A 24,529-nucleotide genomic window follows, 5' to 3' on the forward strand; every position below is an offset into this window, starting at 1 on the left:
CGCCTCCTTATTTTATGCCAGAAAAATACTCAACTGAAAACCGCATCAAAATCTATTTAGCAAAACGTGAGAGATAATTGCGCACAAACATACATATAGGTCAAACTGAGAACCTCCTTTTTTTTGAGTCGGTTAAAAAATAGCTCTAGGTATTAAAATATTCTATAAAAACGCCAGGGCCAATAGCAACCTATAAAATTCGTTCAAAAGAATCTTCCAATGAAAATTCCTAAGTAAATATCCGACCTCATTCCTCAGTAACTCTGTACCAAAATCTTTCTATGCAAATAACATTCTTTCTCCCACTAATTGGCCTTCATTTCTCACCCTTAATTATCTTATAAACAGTCGGTGGCGGGAAAAAGAAAAATATTTGTCTCAACCTATAACGACTGACCTCATTAGAGGCGAAGTTACCCCAATTTCCATTTTTAAAAAAGAATATTAATGAAGTCGTCAATAAATATCTATGAAAAATGAACTTTTGCATTTAATCTAGTTGATCAATATCAAAGGTAATCTCCATGTCCAAATCTTCACACTATTGAATTGGAGAATCAATGTTGAAATATTCAGGTCCAATACACCCTTTTTTATTGTTGACAGGGGGATACCTTCAAAAGGCGCCTAGCTTTTTGGGGAAAAATTGAGAGTGTGGGATTTTAACCTCACCAGATGCCATCTAAAGGAGGCACCGTGTCCTCATAGTAGACCAACCCCGGAGCCCCCATAGTGCAACGCCTGTCAAGACACTTCCCTAAACATTTTCTGTACACCTAAACACCTATGTTGGTTCTTATGATTTTCATCTAAGAGGTATTAAATGTATTCTATTCTTCCAACGTATAGGGCTCATTCCATGCCAGTTATAAAAAGCTATATACTTACACATATTGTCCTTTCCACAAGACATAGGTAAAGTACAGCAAAAAAAAAACAAAATACAGTCCGACAGTTCAATGAACAAATAAATTTCCATTTAAAAAAGGAACACGCCTCCAATTTACATCTCAATTTCTCACATATCTACTTCTCTCTCACACGATTAACAACGGGTTACTCATAATGGCTCGGATTCCGTACACGATGTCCTTCGATGACGCTAAGATTCCTAGCCAACGAGTAACGAGTCTTCTCGTAATCCCGGCCGCCATTTTGAAACGTTTGAATAAAAAACGTTGCCTTATTCCAGTAATGGGAATATACTGCCAACTGAAGTTTGTTGCTGTCCTTTGAGGCTTTTGAATAGTCATTAAGTGGAGTGCTAAGGTTTTTTATTGCTGTTTTTTTTTTTTTTTTTTTTTAGCAATGCTCATTTTAGTTATGGACCGCACGATGTTTCTTGGCTTAAGTTATGTAGAGCAGCTTTTTGGGTATATGATACGATTTAAGTGATATATTTCTGGCGTGAAATATTATGTAATTTAAACTAGACTCCCTCGTTTTCGCTAATGCTATTTCCCAAAAAGCCTTGAGTTTCTTAAAAGGGTTTAGCGCATTAAGTATTTGGAATCTCCATTTCGAAATTACAAGAAAAAAATGAACAGAAAGAACCCATATTCTGGAATACTCAAAGTAAGTCAATATGATCACTTGCTTATTGTATTTAACTATTATCAATCCAAAATCTGTGCTTTGCCAAAAACTTATTATTATTTCACCCAAAAAACGATTAAACTGATTAAAATAAGCTTATATTACATTATTCTACAGTCAAGAAAAAACAATACCAATCTAGATATTTTCTACACGGTCTGAAGCATTACCTAATTGTCCTTCCATTCCATTTTCTGGCTTACAAAGCATGTCGGACGAAACGAAAAAAAAAAACATAAACGGACTCCACATTCTATTTTTAAAAGCAAAATTTATATCTAAACGGACCATGTCTATGCTAATTTTCACTCTGAGTTTCCCAACGGGTTTTGCAAAAAAAAAATGTCCCGAAGAAAGTTACAGTGTGATTTCGTTTTGGTCCGAAAATCATGGGAAACGTTTGTTTAAACCAAAACAATACTGTTGTTCGAGAAAAATCGATGAGGACCCTACTCAGTCGGGAACACCGTTCGTAAGATATTGTTCTGTCAATTGGACAATAAATGTGAAAAACAAAAGATCCGTTTCTATTTATTCCGTGATGATTTTTAAATGTAGGAAGCATACCAAAATGAATGTTTTTGTAGCATTCAATGTTTTAAAGTATCAATAATAATAATATTTCACTTACCTATTCAATATTTTTATACCCATGATTTGTGAGGTTCAAATCTACGTTTAGGTACAGTGATTTCCTAAAAGGCGCTCATTTATCTTAAAATATCGAACATTCTCAAACGAAAATGTACGAAAGAAAATCAAAACGTATAAAAAAATCAGAACGATCAAAAAAACAGATTGAGAACAAATGGCAGAATGTTTCACGCTTGACCGAATAGTAAGAAGCTTTACTATTTTATTGAATTAAGGAATTAACTGACACGCACTATTTGGAACGATATAAAACTGTGCAGCACCGAGCACAAACCACAAGTGAGAAGCGACTGGATGTCGGACTACTCACTTCGTCATAAAACATTCAATTATATCAATAAAATCCTTCATTTACTTCAACCCATGAAACAATAGAGAATCTATTATTTTATCCGCCATTTTGTTAAAAGAAACGCACACAAGATGGCGACGAACTTCACGGACGACATTGGCCCCATGGCTTATCCTCTAAAAATGTTAGTATCGCTTTCGTTAATTTGCTCAACTTTATCAACAATTTATTATTTGGAATGGAGCCTCTTTTTTCTATTAAAATCAAAGTGCTTTCAATTAATTTAATTAAATACCGACTTGAGGTACTTAATTAATATTTTCATGTCGAATACTTCTTGGTATACGTTTATGAATGGTTATATTAGATTCTCGTGAATTTTTCCGAGAAATTTGTTACCGTTTGGTGACTTTTTCGTTAGTAACAGACCATTGCTTACCGCGACACCAATTACATCCCAAATCTACTTCCACAATTACAGTACATTATTTTCAATTTCTTCTTCCATTCATCATTTTCTTCCACACTTATAACTATTTGTCTATTCTTTTCCCCCAGGGTCTCCAAGGAGGTGGTGGAGCACATGCTCGGCTGGAACATCCCCGAGGAACACCAGGACCTGGTCCACGAGCACTGGAGGAACTTCCCGGCAGTCAGCAAGTACTGGCACTACGTCCTCGCACTGATCTACACGATGCTGATGGTGACGTCACTGCTTGGGAACGGCATTGTCATCTGGATATTTGGAACGTGAGTATACACTGCTATCTTTGCCACTATTTAAAAATAACAATATTTTCGCCCCGATAGTCAAGTAGTTGCAAGCGCGATTGTCGAGCCAGGATTTCTTGAATCAGGAAAGTGTCATAAGTAAATCAGTTATAGCCCCCACAAAAAGAATTTTAAATAGTAAAAACTTTAATTTTGTTTCAAACTATACACAATAATTGAACTTAGCCATTTATTTAAAAAGTAAAATCGTCACATATTCATCCCTCATGAACTTCCAAACTAATATTTATAGGGTTTGACCACCATACGTATTTAATCTGTAACTGTAACCGAAAAAAAAAACAATTCGGAAAAATACAAACAGATTTTTAGAAGGGCTATTCTTATAACAATGCACAATGTTTTTACGAATACCTAAGCACAAGTAACCAACTTTTCCATCCCATAATTTTATAGCGGTGTTTTCCAACATATGGCCCCTTTCCCATGGTTCACTTCGCTAAACGGTCGCGGGCTCATTGAAAAGCCCAGGGCCAGATTATTCAACCGTGACCATGAATTGGCTCCGAGTTTGCCGAAAGCCTGAGAAAAACGTTCCTACTTTGAATAAGGTGGCGTAAAAACGGTCAATGTGACGTGTCATCATTTCTTTTTTCGCCAAAGAGAATTTCCTTGAAGGAAAATTTCTTTAGGACATATTACCAACTGTATTTTTGCCCTCTTTGTTTTGTATAGCGAGACGAAAATAAAAGAAATCAAATAAATTCGTTACAAAATACGAGTATCAATGCTGTCATAAAGACGATTGTAGCGCCCCCTGGAAATGACAATCTTGACTTACCTTTGTCTGATCTTGTCTTGTTTTGGCGATAAGAATAAAATATTCTAGTGAAGCTGTCCGTCGCTAAATTATTTCTGTTCAAAATTGTATGTAGCTTACGTAATTTGTGTTTCAATGAAAATAATTTCCTTAATTTTCAAAGTCAAAGTCAAATGTCTTATTTCAAATAGACCGGGAAGGCACTTTTGAACGTCAAAGCAAATATTACAATATAAAGAAAACAAAATGTCTGTCTGTCGGTCAGTCCATGTAAACTATCTACTATCTTGATGTCTATTTTTACCTTTAACTTAGAACGAAAAGCAAATCATTTAAAAAAACACACAGTCCACACATTTTCAGCAGTAGATAAACATATACGTGACCGGTGACAATATTTCAACATCAAGTAGAGTGGCCACTAAAAATAGACCAACTATCTACATGAAGTTTCGATCAAAATCTTTAGCAGCGATTCCCCGCGAAAACTTTAGACAAGTTCGCGAACTCGTAAAGGTCAAGACTATAAACCATTCTATAGTCTCCAAACCAGACTCTTCTAATCTCCTTCAAACTTTACTGTCTTCGAAGGTCACAAGCCCTTTACTATTCGATTAAAAATGCAAAAGCGAAGCCAAAATTAATATTGTGGAACAATTTGACGATCCGTTCGTGAAACTGACGTCTTCGGCGATTTAATTAAGTTTCTGAACGCAGCAAGATGGCGGGTTGGCGGGTTGGCGGGAACGTCCCAAACAAAATGGTGACAAACAAGTTGGGGAATTAAGTTTAAGTTAACGAAACGTTTAAAGTTAATTATATGCTAAGGCACGATAAACGTTTACCCGTTAATTTGGTTTGCCACGCGTTAATTGTATGGGGATTGATTAATCGCTGTTTGGGGTAATTGGTTGGTTTAATCAACACCATAACGATTTCCCATTGATTGTGTTTCCAAACTTGATGATATCTTGTTTAACCATTTAAGTGGTTATTGAAGAAGGGTTAACTATGAAATATGCAGATAGGCATAAAAATCTGCTGAATCACCAAATTAATTACTGATTCACTCATAGAAGCTAGACAAGAACCCATTTAAACGTGCCCTTAAAATTAACACGTATGTTCCTTGTAGTCTAGAGTCTATATAGTAATATATGAAGCTGAAGAGTTTGTTTGTTAGAACGCGCATATCTCCGGAATGACTGGTCCGATTTGAATAATTCTTTTTGTATTAGATAGAGCATTTATCGAAAAAAGCCTCGGCTATAAAACATCACGCTATGACCAATAGGAGCCAGGCAAAGCGGGTGAAACCGCGCGAAATACTTTAATAAACATATCAGAACTCAATACTTTCTCGCCTACCTATTACCACAAAAATTTCCCGGAACCACTCAAATACTCACTCAAATAACTCTCTAATCGGCAATCTATCAAGCAAACAACAATAAAACAAAAGCTACAGCTCGTCAGGGAAACAATTGACGAGGAAGTCTCGAAGAAACAATGATGATTATTAAAGAGAAATGTGTAGGATAGAATCCGTTGAGTTTCGCCATCGGCTGGTGCGATCTGCCGCGTGTCAGGAGCAAAAGTTTCTAAACCGCCCGCCACTCTCCACTTCGGAAAACGTTTCCGATGTTCGCCGACTAACGTTTTTTGCGCTAAGCTGGTTACACACTGCGAGATAGGCTTAAAAATTAATTTGTTCTGTAGTTTCTATATTTTTCTTTGTAGTGTTAGATTGTCACTAAGAGAATATTTCAGAAAATATGCGTAATCATCAAAAGTGTTAAAGTTGCGAAACCTGTGACTCCTCTGATGTTGCGGGTGTCCATGGACGACGCTGATCGCTACCACCTATTCCATAAAAAAAATCATGAGTAGTTAACCTCATTTTCGTTTATAAAATATTATCAAAAATACAAGTACAATCCCTTCAGAAACACTGATTATGAGATTACACTAGCAATTCTTCATAATAGTCAATTCATTTGAGACCTACCTCTTTCTTCCTAAACCAGTTTACTTAGCAGTGACTCGCATAGCTCCCACTACAGACCCACCTTACATTTATCTTGGTCGTTTTACTGCTATCTGTGTCACTGGGCGCTGTTGCCGAGATTTTAGGCCGTTACGATGTTTTTATTATACATTTTTATGTTTTGCAAATGCTTATTCGTTAGATCTACTTACTTCGGATAAGGCTTCGAAAGACGAATCGTTTTTCTTAAGGATTTGATTGGTTCTTTTGTTGACATTTTATTATTTATTTTGATTTGAAATTGGAATGATAGAATAGATGTTTTAGGCCAGTTTCTAATTCTATATTTGAAGATTGAATTTTAGGCGGGAGTTTCTATGGCAGCCATCTTTAAAATGTCTTTATTTTTTTTATTTGTAAATTATAAGTTATTGGAAACTGCCAATGTTTTAATATCCCTAATTATTATTAACTATTATAACCCTCTCTTGGAAGACGGAACTGTTTAAGATTCGCTAAGTCGTTCAAAGATAAACCAATTTAAGTTTGTTTGTTAACAAGCTCCAATTTATTGATTGCTACAAGCAATAACTAAGTAATCACGGAATTTGGTGTAACACAAACATGTGAATTTGACTTTGCCTTTGTGTTTTGAAGTTGCCAATCGTATTAGGTGCTAATGGTGCATTACCCTCTTTATGGGCTATGAAAGTTTTGAGCCCGCCTCGTTTGCAATTGCAACTTGCAATCAAAACTTTTGAAATCATATTCTCTTTTAAGTAAAGAATTACGAGGTTTTCTTCGGCTTTCGAAAACTTCTCAGTGGTAGCACGTAGTTTGGAATTGTGCCAATGGCAATAGCCACTAGCTCATTGTGTGTGTTCATTGTATAGCGGCATTACGTGCCGTAATGTGCACCTCTACCTATCCCATGTGTCACATTGGTAGGTACTTGCTAATGGCAGGTTTCAAACCCGCGATGCATGAGAAGCCCGTGGTGGGTTTCGACAACAACATTGATAATATTTTTAGCAAAACAAGCAAATCTCCCACACACATAGAAAAAAATAAGGCCCAAAAAATAAGCAACAATCCTTCCACTTGATGCATTATCTTGTCTCATTACGGTGCTCATTAACAAAACTCGTCACATCCTTAAGACCGGTGTAATCAACCCGGTTACGACCCTTTTAGTATTTGTCCGGTCCGTAGACGGTTTTTGTCCCCTATTTTGTCACACTTCGCTTGGCTTTTACTCCATGTTATATTGAAAGGAATTCGTCTATGAGACCCTTGGTTGGGTTATTAGTATTGAGTTTTATTCGTCTAAAGAGTCTCATACCCTTGGTTAGGTTAGTTTTTCAATTTCGATATTCTTAGTGAATCCGAATGTTTAAGTTTGTATTTTTTGTTATAAGTCCCATGTAATAGGGTTTGAGCCTATTGCCATATACTGGGCACAATTCCAGACCCCGTGCTACTACTGAGAAATTTTCGAAAAACCGAAAAAACACCCAGCAATACTTTGCCCGACCCGGGAATCGAACCCGAGACCCCTTGTTCGGCAGTCGCACTTGCGACCACTCGACCAACGAGGCAGTCAAACTATTACATGGGACTTATAACACAAATGGTGAAAAGTGGGTGTACATTGTATAGCGGCATTACGTGTCGTAATGAGCACCTCTGCCTACCCCTTCAGGGATAAAAGGCATGATGTTGCGTTCCTTTTTTGTTACTCATTCACGTCAAAACGGCTGAATGAAGATGATATTTGGAATAGGACTAGGTTATGGTCTAAAATAATAATAGGTTTAACAACTAGAACATACTTAGATCTATACCCATTTTACGAGTATTTCCTGCTTGCATACAAACCTCTTTATTTGACAGTACCTATATTTTAAAATCGATTGTGTTTACAGCAACACAGCGCATAAATTCACATCTAGTCGTTATCTTGTTTCACGAAATACGAACACATTTGTAAAACTTCTCTCTCGCTTTGGTTCCTTCAATTTTGTTACAAATATTGTTGTAGAAGACGAAACAAACTGTAAAAGATAATGCTCTGAATGCTATTTATTTATAAGTAACTTGCAATGCAATTTGAACTTAATAACGGAAGGGTTTTATGTGCATTTTGACTTTTCTAGCATTTTGATATGGACATAAAAGACGAAAAATTTTCATTTCTAACAATAAACACAAATTCATTTTGTATGTTTCAATATACAGAAAGTTCCACTGAAACAAACCATTTTAAATCTAGAAGATTATGCAACACATATTACAGGACATAGATACTCTTGGATATCCTAAAGCCTTTATATACAGATGCCTAGACTAAATGTAAAATACATTTGTAACTACTTCTTCTCTTTCTTACCATTTGACATGGGGAGCTCTCAGATAATTATGTCCGTCCCTTTAAACTGTAATCTCCAATCCACCTACCTACCGTGGAGACACATCAAATCCAGACTACCACAGATGGGGCCCAGTAAGGCTGATGCCTGATCCGGAGCTGCGGACTACCTAGCGGGTTTACCGGGGCTCCAGCTCGAAAAGCAGGAATAGGAACGAGGTGATTTTTAGTCAGTAAAAGTCTGACACTCCCTCTCGCCTCACCCAAGACCAGAGAAGACATTGAATGATTTTCGCCCCTCAAAAAAGAAACCCTCTTATGTAGAAGAGGTCTATAGTCCAGCAGTTAACAGCAACGGGCTATTCACGTCTCCTAGAGCAAACTTATATCAATCGACTAATTGAAAGCGAACACGGTCGGAATCAGGGTAACAATTGTGCAAATCGGTTGCAATTAACGTAATTCACTGTGTATTTGTACGGCGGGCGGCTATTATGTAGCTAGAGCGGATTGCGTATTGTCGCGGCCATAGCGGTCAAATCTATAGCCGTTTATGTGTCAATCTGTATTGTGTTACCGGTTAATTTAGTAAGGACTTGGTATTGGTTTGTAATTATGTGTAATTGATATGTTATTGTGATGGGATTCTGTCACTTTATTGAAATACAATGCTATTAATGCTATTCTACTGGTATTTAGACTTATGAAGTAGTCAGAGAATGTTCAAAAGCACATTGATTTCAGACGACTTAAATGATTGTCATTATTTCAAATATTTTAACACAAACATTTTATTTCTGAAAATGTTGGAAAAAGAGTTTCCTGCTCGTACTCCTCCATAAAAATCATAGCCATTCTAATTATCCCCCTTCCCAATTTTCCCAATCCCCAATTCTCCAACAGCCCTTAAATTCCGGCAAGGCCGGCAACGCACTTGTACCTCTTCTGGTGTTTCGGGTGTCCATGGGCGGCGGCGATTGCTTACCATCAGGTGATCCGTCTGCATATTTACCGGCTTATATCATAAAAATAGTTCATTAAAACAAATTATTTAACAATAAATACACCACTAAACCAAATCTTCTTTCCTCCTCAGATCAAAATCCCTCCGAAGCCCAAGCAACATGTTCGTCATCAACCTGGCAGTATTCGACCTGATGATGATGTTGGAGATGCCGCTGCTCATCATGAACTCGTTCTACCAGCGCCTGGTCGGCTACCAGCTCGGCTGTGACATATACGCCGTCCTCGGCTCCTTGTCGGGCATTGGAGGAGCCATCACAAATGCTGTTATAGCTTTTGATAGATACAAGTGAGTTTAGATCATTTTATTATTAAGTATTTTTACACTTAAAGAAAAATTCTCAGTAGTAGCACGGGGTCTGGAATTGTGTCCAATAGCCAATAGTCCCTATGTCTCTTGTGTCTCCTTTTACATGGGACTTATAACACAAATGGTGATAGGATAGGCGTACCTACATTGTACAGTGGGATTCGGGAGATCGTGGATAAAAAGCGCGCGCGAAATGTTGTTTTGTTATTGTGATTAAAAATGTTAGGAGTACCTATACAAAAAAAGTTTCTTTGGGAAAGTTGTTTGTAATCATGAGTATAATCACGTGTTTAAATATCGTTCACTAATTACCAGTCACCCTATTATATGGAGTGGTTTCACAGTGAGCCAAATATCTATCTTCATATCTTTTTTATGATATACACATGATATAGTTACTTCTTATTTTCTATCAAAACCCATATCAAGATAATATATTGAATCACTTACCTATACAGCTTCTATCGTAATTTAGTCACAAGATGTCATTACATGAATATTGGGTACAATTTCTCTTTTATTGTGAAAATATCGTTGTAATATAAAAGAAAGGGTTTGAGTCCTACACTGAGACGAACTTCTACATGTTATCAAAGTTTTTTAGATTGTCTGTCTAGATATTTTATTATAATTTGAATAATAGGAAATTACTTTCAATAATATTGTGTTTAGGAATGAATTGGGTCAATGTAAAACGGACGTATTCGTGTGATCACTCTGGCGCTTTTCAGATATTTAATGGTAATTATGTATCTTATTGAAAATAATGATATTCAAATAGTATTTTTTGTTAGTATAAAAATATACATATATTCGAAAAGCACCAAATTTATCAGACGAGCACACCCGTTTTGGAACAATCTTCATAACTTAGAGTCATCAACGCGTCCACTACTGGACATAACATCTGCATCAATACGCCACTGAACTGAAACATAAATAAATAACTTTGATTAATAAGTTATCAAGTTTATCCCACTGTAGATACGAAACATAATATCTTTGACTTTACTATCGATTCTGAGACCTCACAATTGGATCATCCTAAAACAACAACTATAGCAAAAGGCTTTGACTATATTAATTATTAATTCATACTTTAAAGTTTAAACAGTAGTTTTACCTAACTATTTGTGACTAACTTCTGCCAGCGTCTTCGCCCGCCTCACGAATAACACAGAGAGAAACCCGTGGGATAAATAAAAAGTAGCCCATGTTTTATTCCAGACCATAATCTACTCCTGTTCCAAATTTCAACCAGATCCCTTCAGCTGTTTTGGGTAACAAACACAGATACAAACTCACAAAGTTTCGCATTTACTGCCGTACTCAGAGACATCTAATGCTTGCTTAAAAGTATTCTTTAGTAGCGATTTTGTTCCAAAAGCCATTCCTAACGACTGGATTAAGCAACCATTAAATGACTCTGAGTACGGCAATTATAATATTATAGTAAGATTGATTACCTAATTCATTCGTTTTACTTCCTCAAGGACTATCTCCTGCCCTCTGGATGGCCGGATAAACAAAGTGCAGGCGGCCATATTGATTGCCTTCACCTGGTTCTGGGCGATGCCCTTCACCATCCTGCCAGCTCTCAAGATCTGGGGACGATTTGTACCCGGTAAGTAAAATTCTACAAGAAATTCATTGATATCCTATTACCTAGCCAAATGTTCGCTGAGGCAAAAAATGAGTCTATAAGAAATCTATTAACTATTGACATCCTAGTATTACTTAGTCAAATGTTCGCTAAGGCAAAAAATGGTAGTCAAGGCCGTACCGACAGCCATAAACCAATAAAAGAATTAAAACTAATACGTACTGACGATTTGAGAATAAAAAAAATCCCTCATATATCAATTCTATACAGGTATAAACTTAGATTTAAGTCATTTAATTGGTACTCATTGACATAACCTTATTATGATACTAAATGAGACTCAATGTATCATAATAGCTCACAATAATAACTATTAAATAAAAACCACTCCACAAACCAAAACGAACTATCAAAAAATACGCACCTGCAATCCCATAAACAAACGTAATGAATATCACTTAAATATCCATTCAATTAAAGAGAAATATCGCCATCGGAAGCCGTTCATTAAGGAAGTCACGAATAAATTAGACAACAATAAATAATGGAAGTCGCTGATATTAAAACGTTCATTAAAACCGTCCAGTTTTATTAGGAGCCTCGATTAAAGGTACGCGTCCACAGGCCCGCGTCGTACGCATCGCACGCACCGCACGCAACGGATTTTAGTTTGTCTCGTATAGAAACTCATACAACTGCGTCCAATGTTCCGCATCGTACGCATCGCACGCAACGCATTTTTGTTTGTCTTGTGTAGAAACTCATACAACTGCGTCCACTGATCGGCGTCGTTCGGACCGCACGCAACGGACTTTAGTTTGTGTTGTATAGAAACTCATACAACTGCGTCCACTGTTCCGCATCGTACGCATCGCACTGAACGGATTTTAGTTTGCCTTGTATAGAAACTCATACAACTGGGTCCACTGGTCCGCATCATCAGCAATGCCTACATGCTATACTTAGGTACTGATGACGTCATATGGAAAGCGTACGACGCGTGCGATGCGGGCCTGTGGACGCTTACCTTTACAAGCCATGGAATAGTAAAACAAGGTTTCACCCTCCGTCAGACACCTTTGAGGGATAATTTAGTATGTTTAACTAGATTGCAACCCCTATTCTCCTTCTTGAGGGGATGAGTTTTCGTTTCGCATTCTAAGTCAACCCTTTTGTTTGTCAATTAATTCGGGTGTAAACTTTCGCGCCTCAAAACCCACTGCCCCATGTGTTTATGTGTAGTTTTGTCCCCTATGAGTAGATATCCATACCTATCTATGCCAAAAACTGAATAGTTCTATACTCTGCTTGGGTGCAGAAAAAATCATGCGATTTTTGAGAGGCAAAATTCAACCAATGACTTTTCCGCATTGGGCGAGGCGAGTGAGAATGTCAGACTCTTACTGACTATAATCCTACTTATCCACCCCGTTCCTACTGCTGCCTTTCAAGCCGAGTCTACGGTAAACCGGCTAGGAAGACAGCAGCCTCTGAATAAAAATATCATACTCTACAATTGCAACGTAAAACAAAGACTAATCTTCAAACTCATTGTTAATAAAAGTAATAAAATAACCCAATAACCGCGAACTATCTTCGAATCGCAATTTCTATAAATCTGCAACCAGCCATAGCTTGCATCTGCCACAACCAATTTCAAAATCCAAACCGTTCTAAATCCAATTACACACTGTTGTATTCGGAACATGCATTTCGCACCAATGCTACACATAATTCCGAGTTAGCCGGCTGATTAAGTGCACCAATTGTACGACAAATTGCACGCATCCGTCCAAACAGGAGATTACACTTATTGTCTTCGTGCAAACGAGCGATCGTAATCCGATGAGTAATCGACTTTAAATTTTATTAGCATCGAATATAGCGTCGCCCTTTGCCATAAACAGATACATTAAGATTTAGAATTGAAGAAACTGACACATGTGGTTTTTTTAATAGCTATTTTGTGATGTGTTAAAATAAATAAACAAAGATTTATGGCTATCGGTTAGAGTGATGATGATAAATCGTTCATAATTTCAACCGACCAATTCTATTTTTGAATTGAAGAAATAAAATGTTCTTTTTTTATTCTTAAATATTTAAACGCACCATAAAATGAGTGTCAATTTGTTATTGGCCATTAACCAAAGAGCTATGGGCAATAAAGGTTGTAATAAATAAGGCTAAAAAGGTTGTAATAAAGGTTATTTCTCTTTTGCAACTTGTTAATCTCTATACATAATGTATTTTGATTGCAGAGGGCTTCCTCACCACCTGTTCCTTCGACTACTTCACCGATGACCAGGATACGAAGGTGTTCGTCGGCTGCATCTTCGTGTGGAGCTACGCGATCCCCATGGCGCTCATCTGCTACTTCTACTCACAGCTGTTTGGTGCTGTAAGTTTAAAATGCCTATTAATTGGTTGCATTGGCGCAGTGGCTAAGAATATTAACATCGTCATGTAAAATTGTATGTTTGTAAACGCAGCCCAGTTTTGTTTACTGTTTTAAGAATATTAGCATTATTGTTTTCCCATTTTCATCTACTCTGAATTTAACCTGAATCTATCCAATATCTTTTTAAGAATGTAATTTTGGTACTTTTTTGAAAACAGGTTTTGTTTTCATGCCAATAATCAGTTTCGTTTGCCAATATCTAAATTACCGTTTGCCAATAACATTAACACACGTTTTGACGAAAAAGTAATTTTCTCACATCACAATAAATCTTACTTTTCACAGCAGAAAACACGAAAATATTAAGCAACATCCCCGTAAAACTTTCTCAATAATAACTAGCAGATGATATTTACTGACTTACTGAACTTTTATTGCGTAAATAAGTATTATACAGACAACAGAACAGAATAAACATAATTTGTTGCGAAGAGAAACAGGTGGCTATGAAGTTTAACCATATATTAACCTTATTTAGTTTAATAACTCCCCTTGCGTTTTACCTAGGTAAAAGGCAGACTAATTTTAGGCCACTTGTGTCCCGTTTTCAAGGCTAAAACTAGACTAATTAGCCGAGTTTTAGTTGCAAGACTTAACAAGCCTTGCTCGAGTATGTTAGCAGTATGTACGGAGTAGATTATGATCTCATGAGCTGACTAAGTAGGTAGGTTAGAGCTCGTTTGTTTTTGATTAAAAAGTCTTTTGTTCTTGCCACTATGTCGTTGGTTCTGTGCACGTGTTTCAAACGGGCTTTTTCGTTTTTTAGTTTTAAAATTCTCAGTTGCGAAGCCTGACTCCTGTAGCGTTAGTACGATTCTGCTTTACGTTTTAAATAATCGAAAGGAGAGCGCGTTCGATGCTGTGATTGGCCGGGTCAAACAAACCAACCAATCAGAGCGCTGCACTCATCAAATTACAAAATAATCAAACTCATACTAAGGATACTGAGAACTGTGTCTGCATAAAGTGTAAGTTTCGAAACAAACCTCATACGGAATAATAATTGGCAAAATATTTTTTATCATAAGATGAATCAAAATTATATTTTATCTATTAAATCCGAAATAAAAATCTTCAGACATCTTAATAAGTAAACATCAAGTAAAATCATAATAATATCAATTAAACAAACAAACAAAACAAAATCCACTCGAAACAAAAGAAAAATAATCTTGACAGATAATTCTCAGAGTTATCATACGAAATACATTTGGAAAAGATGGCTTCTCATTTTCTTTCAAAACATTTCTATTTATCTTGTAATAAAATATAAATCAAAAAGGATTTGTGAACTTGACATAAAGTAATCCTAGTACTAGATCATTAACGATAAAATGTTTTTCTCAAGTACTTTTGAAGGAATTCTGCCATTTTGTGACTGTATTTTTTTCATATGGCAACACCCACTTAGCCGTCTATACGCCGCACTAGTCTAGAATGTCTTTGCGTCTGAAAGAGTTTCTTATTCGAAATTCAAAATATGTTACTATGTTTTTTTTTCATTTAATAGTTACTTGACCTAGTCTTTAGCAATTGTTTTCGATACAATTTGGTTACTAAGGAATAGTTTAAGTAATCATTAAATGTCTCTGACTATAGCAGTTAATATCTACAACATGATAATAAAAGAAGATGGCATCAGTTCTATATTTAAGTGTTTCAATAAGTGTTTTAAACCTAGTAGTCTTAAAAAAGTTCGGACACGTGAAAATATGAATATTGTATATGAATGTTGTCACTCTCAATGGGTACACCTATACCGGGACTAGCAACATATTTAGTGAATTAAAAGGCGTAAAGTTACCGGGGCTCTGGCTCAAAGCAGGAGAAGAAACGAGGTGCTTTTTAGTCACTAAGAGTTTAACACTGCCTCTCGCCTCACCCAAGTCTGGAGAAGTCATTAGATGATCCTCCCTCTCCACCCCCAAAAAGATCACAATGATAGAAAATACCAACAAACACTTAATATATGAAAATGAGTCACACAAAACCCGTTTACAATAATTACCCAACAACCTAGAAAGGTTAGTTTTGTCCACAAAAGGCCGAAATATCTTCCATCCTATTTGATTGCCCGCCCTTAATACCAGTGATTATTACAGTGATATATTTCGATTCAATTAACCTATTTATATTAAGGGATCATGCGCCATTTTGTTGCTGGATCCTATTAGCCAATCAGCGTAGAGCTTGGATTAAAGGAAAACAATATCAGTTTCTTGTCATTGTTTTGTAATTGTTAGAATGGGTACATATTGGGGAAAGCTATACAATTAAATAGGTTTAATCAGGTTTTTTTTATCACGTTTTTAGCAAATTGTTTTGTTTTGTTTAATTAAAATCGTTGTCACGTCTATTCAATTAGGTACATATTTTTTTTTTTAACTGTAAGTTAAAGTGTACTCGATCAACGAGGCAGTGGTTTCGGGTTCAATCCCCAGGTCGGGCAAAGTACCTATCGAAAATTCTCAGTAGTAGCACGGAGTGTCGAGTGGTGCCCAGTATATGGCAAAAGGTTCACACCCTATTACATGGGACACAAATGATAAAAAATTGGGTGTACATTATACACTGGCATTACATTCCGTAATGTGCACCTAATGCTTACCCTTCTGGAAGTTAAAAGGACAATACATTAAAGAGTATCTGATATTTTCAAGACCTTTAGAAAAGTTACATTTTTTCATTAAAAATTTTCATTCTCATATTTTATCATTCTTGTTCAAAATTCTGGATTTGGGGACCACTAGAACATTTAATATTTTGAAGAAAGTTTTGGCAACAACTCTGTCTTAAAAGTTGTGTTTAGTGCTTTCGTCTATCTCAAGCTCTCCAACAATCTCCATATAAAAATCAGGTCAATCCGTCGCTCTGTTTGTCATGAAAAATGGACTAACATACACGCACACATTTCCGTACTTTACCCTGCATTGTGCTAAAAGGTATGGTCTAGTTATTTCCCTTCCTTTTAATAAGTGTATATCTAGAACATAATTAAGTCTAAGTAAGTTCTATTAATTTAACTGATAAATATTTGCGTAATTTCCATTTCCATGAAGTAAAATGTCTCAAAATATTCCGTCCCAACTTAACTAAGTCACTAAGGTAATTATAGAAATAGTGATTCGGGCATTTACTGTACTGTTAAAACATACGTTTTAAGTAGAAGTAAGAAAGAATATTAGTTACTAGCTTCTGGCTTGTCCCGCGTTCCCATTTTACAAAAAGTAGCCTATATCTTATTCCAGACCATAATCTACCACTGTTCCAAATTTGACCTCCATCTCTTCAGACCTTGTTACTCAACATACATACAAATACACAATCTTAAGCATTTTTTATAATATTAGTAAGATTTAAAAAATATAACTCATGCAAGACTGCTCTCATCACATCGAAATCGGCTTACAATGTACCCAAGTGTAATAAGATTTACCTTGAGAGGTAATCTCAGGCAAACACAGCAATGAATAGAAGAAATCCGATTAGGTACATGTTTTTTTTTCTATTTCAACTACCCAAGATGCTTTATTTATTATCTAAAGAAACATACTCGAGAAACTGTGATTTCTAAGAACTTAGATAAGTATACTTCTTTTTCATTTTACTTATTACTTGATAATAGCCGATAATCCTTTATTTGTTGTCTATTGAAGTATAGAAATATTATGTATTAGATACACGTTAAGAATTAAAATATCGGAGGAAATTTTATCAACCTTTTATTTTAATACTTTTACGATTTCGAAATTCAATCGGTTAGCTAATAGTTTAATAGCTCAAAGAATGCTTTTAATGGTTTATCTATAGGTAACTAGGTACTGTTTTGGCACCCAAGCATAGTCGTCAAAAGTCACCCAGTAAAAGCTGTGCGTACGATTTAATACTATAACAATATGACTTCAAAGCGATGAGCACACAGAAGCCACACATGTCCAAAGTTACCCTTTATACTTCAACTTAAATATTAGTTATCAAACCTATCTACATTGTTCAAAATCAAACCCTGAAACTTTGACAAAAAGCCGAAACTCGTTTGACATCAAAACGGTAAAACTCCCCTTCGAAAACCCTAAACAAATAATAACCTTTTTGCCGTTGGCCCAAAAACCTAACAATCAATTTTTCTTCAATAAAGCTTGAACACAATAACAGAAAATAACATTCATTCGCGCGTAGCCTCGACACGGCACTCGTAAACTACGCTCCGAAAAAAAAAATGTCGAATCACTAAAGTTTCGACGAAGAACGAAAATTGTTTGTTAAGTTCGTCACCTCGAATTGTTTCGGATAAACTCTCGGTCTCGCCAAAGTTTCCCATCACTACGAACTGAGAACAGTCGAAATTAAATTTGAATTGGACTTCCATCGCGGTTCGAAAACAAACTGTTTAAGTGACACACGTATTGTAGAAGTCAAGTAACAGACCTTACATGTCAAAGTCACTTAGGAGTAACATTTGTGTTTTAACTCAAACTACAAATATTTTACGTAGCTTTTTCAACCAACGTACATAGATTAAATAGTTGATCAAAGTTCTATCCAGAATAGTTACTAAGAGGCGAAGACGCGTCTTGTGTTTTCCAATAACCTAGTTATTATGAAAGCACACGGCTTCACCTTATCTGTTTATTCAAAGATTCTTAATTAAGAAGCCTAGCCAAAGTCTTAAATAGCTTACCAAGTTACCATACTCAATATCATGCTTAATTTTTACTAAATAGCTAAACGACAGTATCAGGAAAGAATAAAGAGAAAATACTTAGCAAACTTATTAAATAAAACTTCGTATCATCATTTTGCAACAGCAGCGCCCTCTGACACGTCATAATTACGTCAATAGAGGTTGAACAAAAACGTTTCATTCATGTCGCTTTTTTTTTAATTCTCGACCCGTCGACGCTCGAAAAACGCGATTTAACAAGACTGATAATTAAAAGTCTGATTGTTCAGTTTTTTTCTCGTTTTCCCTCCCAAGGAAAATTGGACAGAAACGCTTTCGTTCGACCAAAATTGAAAATTGGGGTATTGCAAAACAGTTCTTTATTTGCTTTCGTTTTAATAAATTGTGTGTTTTGGTTAATAACTCGGTGTTGTTTGGTTAAAAAAGTAGGTGAATTAAAAACGTACGGTACTTACGGGTTACCTAAGTCAGTTATCGATTCGTAGCAGGTACCTAATGGCGTTTTTCATCAAACCTTCGTATGACAATTCCATCCAATACAATAGCTCTAAAATTGAACCATGTCCAATTCCGTTCATTTAAAACGAAAAGTTATACAAATAAATGAGAATTATCTCCGAGCTATTCGATTCAAGAATTCTTCGAGTAAGAATTTAAACGGAAAATTCAAAAGTTTTTCCTTGGGATACAAGGAAGAAGCATTAAGAATTATTTTTGTTTGAACGAATGCACGAATTCCCGAATCCCTCGATCCGGGTAGCGTTGTACCTTTTGGGTGTATTTTATCCGACTTTATTCGAGTTTGCAACTAACATAATATTAGATTCAACAGATACCAGAGTCCTATGGGAGGTAATAAGTTCTTACTTAATAAAAATATGTGGTAAATGTATGATCGGTACTGCTGAAATTACAATTTACAAACTAACAAATAATCAATATAGCAAAATAGGTCAGTAGGTACAATACCAACATAAAAAGTAACGCTTCTCTCAATAAAACGATCTCAATATCAATTTATTACGAGATCTGCCACACAATAAATTCTACCTTTCAACACAAAATAGAGTCCTTTCGAACACAAAATAGAATTTCTAGAATCGATACTCAGTGCATTAATCAAATTGAATTTTGAATAAAACGATCGACGAGGGCACCGATTGTTCAATCGAATAGAAATCCGAACGACAGCGATTCGATTGTTGAAACATTTCGGAATCCCACAACGCTAATCTCGGGCGGAATGGCCGAGGAATGTTATAAAAGTAGCAGTTTGTAGATTGTATTGGTTAACGCTTAGTGGTACTTATGTACTCTGTTTATGTATCGTTCATCGTCGAATATAGCTTGGTAACTTGTAGCACGATTCTGCTCTCCTGGTACCTATTATTGTCTTTTGATTGGATTGATGCCTTTTTCATTTTAGCTTTTTGTACCACAATATAACTTTACTTAACTGAAGAATAATAAACCTCGTATAAGTTCCCACAAATGTTAATAAATTATGTCAACTTTACACGCAGAAGAAAATCATTAACGCCTGCTCTATTCGGTTCTCAACATCTTCAATTCTATCTGATCAACTGTTGCTGTTTTATTAACCCTCTAGATTAAAATACGACCACACCAAACCATAAAAAGCCTTATGATCCTCGTTGATTATACTTGTACCCTTAGTATGAATTTCTTTTACGTTTAAAGCACCGCACTGATTGGCTGGCTCGAATAAACCAACCAATCAGACCGCCGAACGCACTTTCATTTCGGTACTGGTTAACCTGTACGATAAATTATTGTATCTTCTTCCCCAGGTCCGTCTCCACGAGCGCATGTTATCAGAACAAGCCAAGAAGATGAACGTGAAGTCTTTGGCTGCAAACAAGGAGGATGCCAGCCGAAGTGTTGAGATCAGGATCGCTAAAGTGGCCTTCACTATATTCTTCCTGTTCGTCTGCGCGTGGACTCCTTATGCCTTCGTCACTATGACTGGTGCTTTTGGTGATAGGTGAGTTGTCTTCTCTAGATGGGGTGAAGAACTTGAGACGGTTTGCGGCGAAGAATGATACCCGATTCCCCAACAACCCTTAAATTCCTAACCCCCAAAATGCAGCGCACTTGTAACGCCTCTAGTGTTTCAAGTGTCCATGGACGGTGGCGATTGCTTACCTTCAGGTGATACGTCAGCTCGTTTACCGTGCTCCATAAAAAATTAAACGAATTGGGCAATTAGTTAGTAAGGGATATAGGGACATATTCACCTGAACCACTGTCTCTCACTTTAAAAATATTTTTCATGTCAGACCGTTTTAATGTGCATGGTCATCAAGGATAAGAGTGTGTACCATGATCAAGGATAACTGATTGATCTGTTGACAGGAAGAGGGAGATATTCCAATTAGTAAAGACCCAAACAAACAAACAGGTCAAACCAAATATAAGAGTTTAATATACGCCAACGTCATCAGAATATGGTTTTAAACATGATTAGGTATGCTTTATATAAATCTACGTGTAGTACTATAAATTCTTGTATAAATAAATAAATAAATAATAAATAATATTGTATAAACGTACCTATATCGACTATTTTGTGGGGGAAATCATCCAAACCCATTTTGTAAACAGATTGAAATAGCTCATGAACGGCATGAACCACAAAGGCGATAATCGACAAGTCTTCTTACAAGTAAACATTTTAATCCAAGACGCCTAACAGTCTTATGTGGCTTCATCGACAAAACGATTCGCAGGTATTGTTGTCCAATTTAATTTGGATTAACGTTTAAGCTGAGTAAGTTCTTAAGAGAACTGCCTCGTTGGTGGATTGATCGCAAGTGCGACTGCTAGACAAGGGGTTTCGGGTTCGATTACCGGGTCGGGCAAAGTATTACTGAGCTTTTATTCTGATTTTAGAAAATTTCACTGTAGTAGCACGGTCATGGCTCAGTCTGGAAACATGCCCAATATGTGGCAATAGATTCACCCACTATTACATGGAACGTATAACACAAACGTTGACAAGTGGGTGTGCATTGTATAGCGACATTATGTTCTGTGATTACGTGCCGTAACGTGCACCTCTGCCTACTCCTTCGGGGATAAAAAGGCGTGATGTTGTGTGCGTATTTTTAAACCTCTTTAATACCACCAAGCAATAAGTTAATAATAACAACAGAAAGAAATATCAAACATGAGGTTTACAAGCACAAAACGCTTGTGATATCGTCAGAAATAAAATGAAATAACGCAAGCTGACATCCACTCAACTTATAAGAAAAAGTGTAGGTGTTGACAAGCCGCGTCGTCCCACCCTTGTTCGTGTATTTGATAGATCGGTGAAGGAATAACGCTAAAGGGCAAATTTCACTTGTTTATTGGTATAAATCCACAAAAATACTCAATTAGCTTCTGAGTTACAAGTTATCGCGTGGGCTTTTAAAGGCACAATGATGAAATTTCAACCAAATTAAAATCGTTTCTTATTTCAAATGGACTAATAATTGTTTAATTTATTGAGAGAATTTCATCAGAAAAAAAATCCCACACATGTAGTATTTGATGGGTCGACATTTTACCGCTATCTCGCACAACAACGATGCGGTCTACAATGGAGCACGTCTATCCATAAGCAACCTATTAACTCGAGCCTTGAAGACACCCAGTTTATACCCATCAGGAAACATAGACTTTAGCAAAGAATTCCACTCCTTAGCATTTCGCACAAGTAAGCTTGAAGCGAAATCCAAGACTAGAGCCAAGTTTTCAGAAAATCTTCGTCACATTATAAATATACCTATCTTCTTTCTTCAGGAGCCTACTAACCCCCATTGCGACGATGGTACCAGCCGTCTGCTGCAAGGTCGTATCCTGCATAGACCCATGGGTGTATGCCATCAATCATCCCAGATACAGGTCAGTTACTTCTTTAACCTCTTGACTGTCGCCATAATAAATGCAATAAAAATATAACATTATAGTATGCAAGTTTAAATTTACTGCACCACATTAGGATGTTCTCCTGTGTCGCGTGCGTTTACAAAATAAATAAAATAGCTATCTTAAAATATGTACCATCGTTAGTAACATCGATGCTGAATTTCACTGAGTTTTTCTTTATCTCTGTTGAATAACTAAACTGCTTAAACTAAAAGGAAATAAAGTAAAACGAGCATCCATGTTATTCACCTCGCCTTATTAAATGAACGGCATCCGATTTCCTTTCCTTCTGTTGAATGCTCAAAGAAAGTCAAAGTTCATTTCAGTTTCTATAAATTAACTAACTGAAAGCACTTGACGTTTATTTCAAATTGTTAAAGTATACAATGTTAGGGCTAACCTTTACAAAGAAACCGTACCCTTAGGTCTTAGAAACTAGGTACTAACTACTTAAGAATATGCTAAATGCCAAATATTAAATGGTCTACAAATCGATTATTATGTTATCGGCTTACTTACGTAACTGTTTGGCGAGGAACTCGACTAGTTTCAAACCATGCTAGAGGCTCATATTCATGAGCAGCATTCCGCGACGCGGCGATAGTCGCGCTGCTACTGAGTCAAGTCAGAGAAACTAGTCGAGTTCCTCATCAAACAGTTACGTGAGTAAGCCGATAACATAATTAATTTAGTATGTCTCACGAAAGTTATAATAAAATTATAGTCTACAAACCAATTTTTCTCCAACTAAATAAAACTCTTCTCTCTAATACAGGGCGGAGCTCCAGAAGCGTCTCCCCTGGATGGGAGTCCGTGAACAGGACCCTGACAGTGTCTCCACCACGACCAGCGTCGCCACTGCGCAGTCCACCGCCCAACCTACTGCCGAAGCTTAGATCCCCACAGAAACTTCTAGAAATACCGGCACAATGAGAATTTTGTTGCAACAGCATTTTATGAATCGAATATTCGATAATTTCAAATTTAACGACTTTTTTCTTAATTTTCTAATGGTTTTATATTGTCTATGGTTGAGTTTTAAAGATGGCTGACTTTATCTGTCATGACTGATGACGTAAAATGTCATGCAAGTATGTGGAAGCTATTTTTAAAATATCTTATTCAAATCAGTTATTTTTGACGTAAACAAATACCTACCCACGTAAACCTACCCTTAAAATTTGATTATTTTCTAAATATAGTACAAATATTTTCTCCCGTCCATTCTTATGGGGAACCAGGAAAGGTTTTGGCGGGAAACCCTTTCAAATAATACGTTTCTCGCCTATTCACAATGTAACAACAGAAAACTGTCAAGGGTGTAAATAATAACAAATATTTTTCTGTCATTTTGACATATTTAGTTCAATTTATTTTACTGTTATGACATTTATTTATTTAATAAATTCAAATTATCTTGTAATCAAATCCTCATTGTACCAGTATTACAGATTAAAAACGACACAAGCAAGTCTATGGACCAAGGAGTATACAAACAATATTTTTTTACGAAGCAAATATAAAAAATATATTTAAAAAAATACGGACTGATCCCGACGACCTCGCTGATTTTATTACAAATAAAAATATTATACTGCAACTGATGAGTTTGTTTTATTTTTTATTAGATGTTAAGTTCCTACTTTTCTTCTTATTTTTTAATTAAACAGAACACTTATTTATTTTTAATTAAGTAAGTAATCTTCTCAAACTTGTTCCTTTTTTTAGTGTCAAAAATGGTGTCAAATGTGGCATTCATTATTTTGTTTAATCTGTCAGAAATGAAATTGTCTAACAAAGTTCAAATCTGCATAAATTCTAATGAAGACAGTAATTAATAAATCGAATGCTAAACAAATAAAATTAAATATTCAAATAATGTTTTAAAACAATGCCCAAAACAAAACAAGACCTCAGTCAGCATCAACAACAGACCGCTCATCACAGACATCATAAGACGGCCTTATCAAAACCTCAAAGAAGCCTAGACTTTATTTACACAAACCTCATTAATTTTAACAACAACAAACAAAAAAGAAATTTATGCAAACCAAACCACAAAA

The 24,529-nt window shown here is 36.0% G+C and overlaps 1 protein-coding gene across 1 annotated transcript; it reads left to right on the forward strand.

Annotated features, from left to right (window-relative positions):
• The first annotated feature begins 2,513 nt into the window (after positions 1-2,513).
• On the forward strand, positions 2,514-24,070 carry LOC118272473 (opsin-3). The gene is made up of 8 exons (XM_035589008.2): positions 2,514-2,726; positions 3,101-3,292; positions 9,546-9,761; positions 11,276-11,406; positions 13,647-13,786; positions 20,342-20,535; positions 22,341-22,442; positions 23,242-24,070. Exons 1-8 carry the CDS (start codon positions 2,674-2,676, stop codon positions 23,360-23,362), a joined length of 1,149 nt encoding a protein of 382 aa, XP_035444901.1. The 5' UTR covers positions 2,514-2,673; the 3' UTR covers positions 23,363-24,070.
• Positions 24,071-24,529: the final 459 nt, after the last annotated feature.

Source organism: Spodoptera frugiperda, chromosome 4 (genome assembly GCF_023101765.2).
Source record: "Spodoptera frugiperda isolate SF20-4 chromosome 4, AGI-APGP_CSIRO_Sfru_2.0, whole genome shotgun sequence".
Taxonomy (NCBI): domain Eukaryota; kingdom Metazoa; phylum Arthropoda; class Insecta; order Lepidoptera; family Noctuidae; genus Spodoptera; species Spodoptera frugiperda.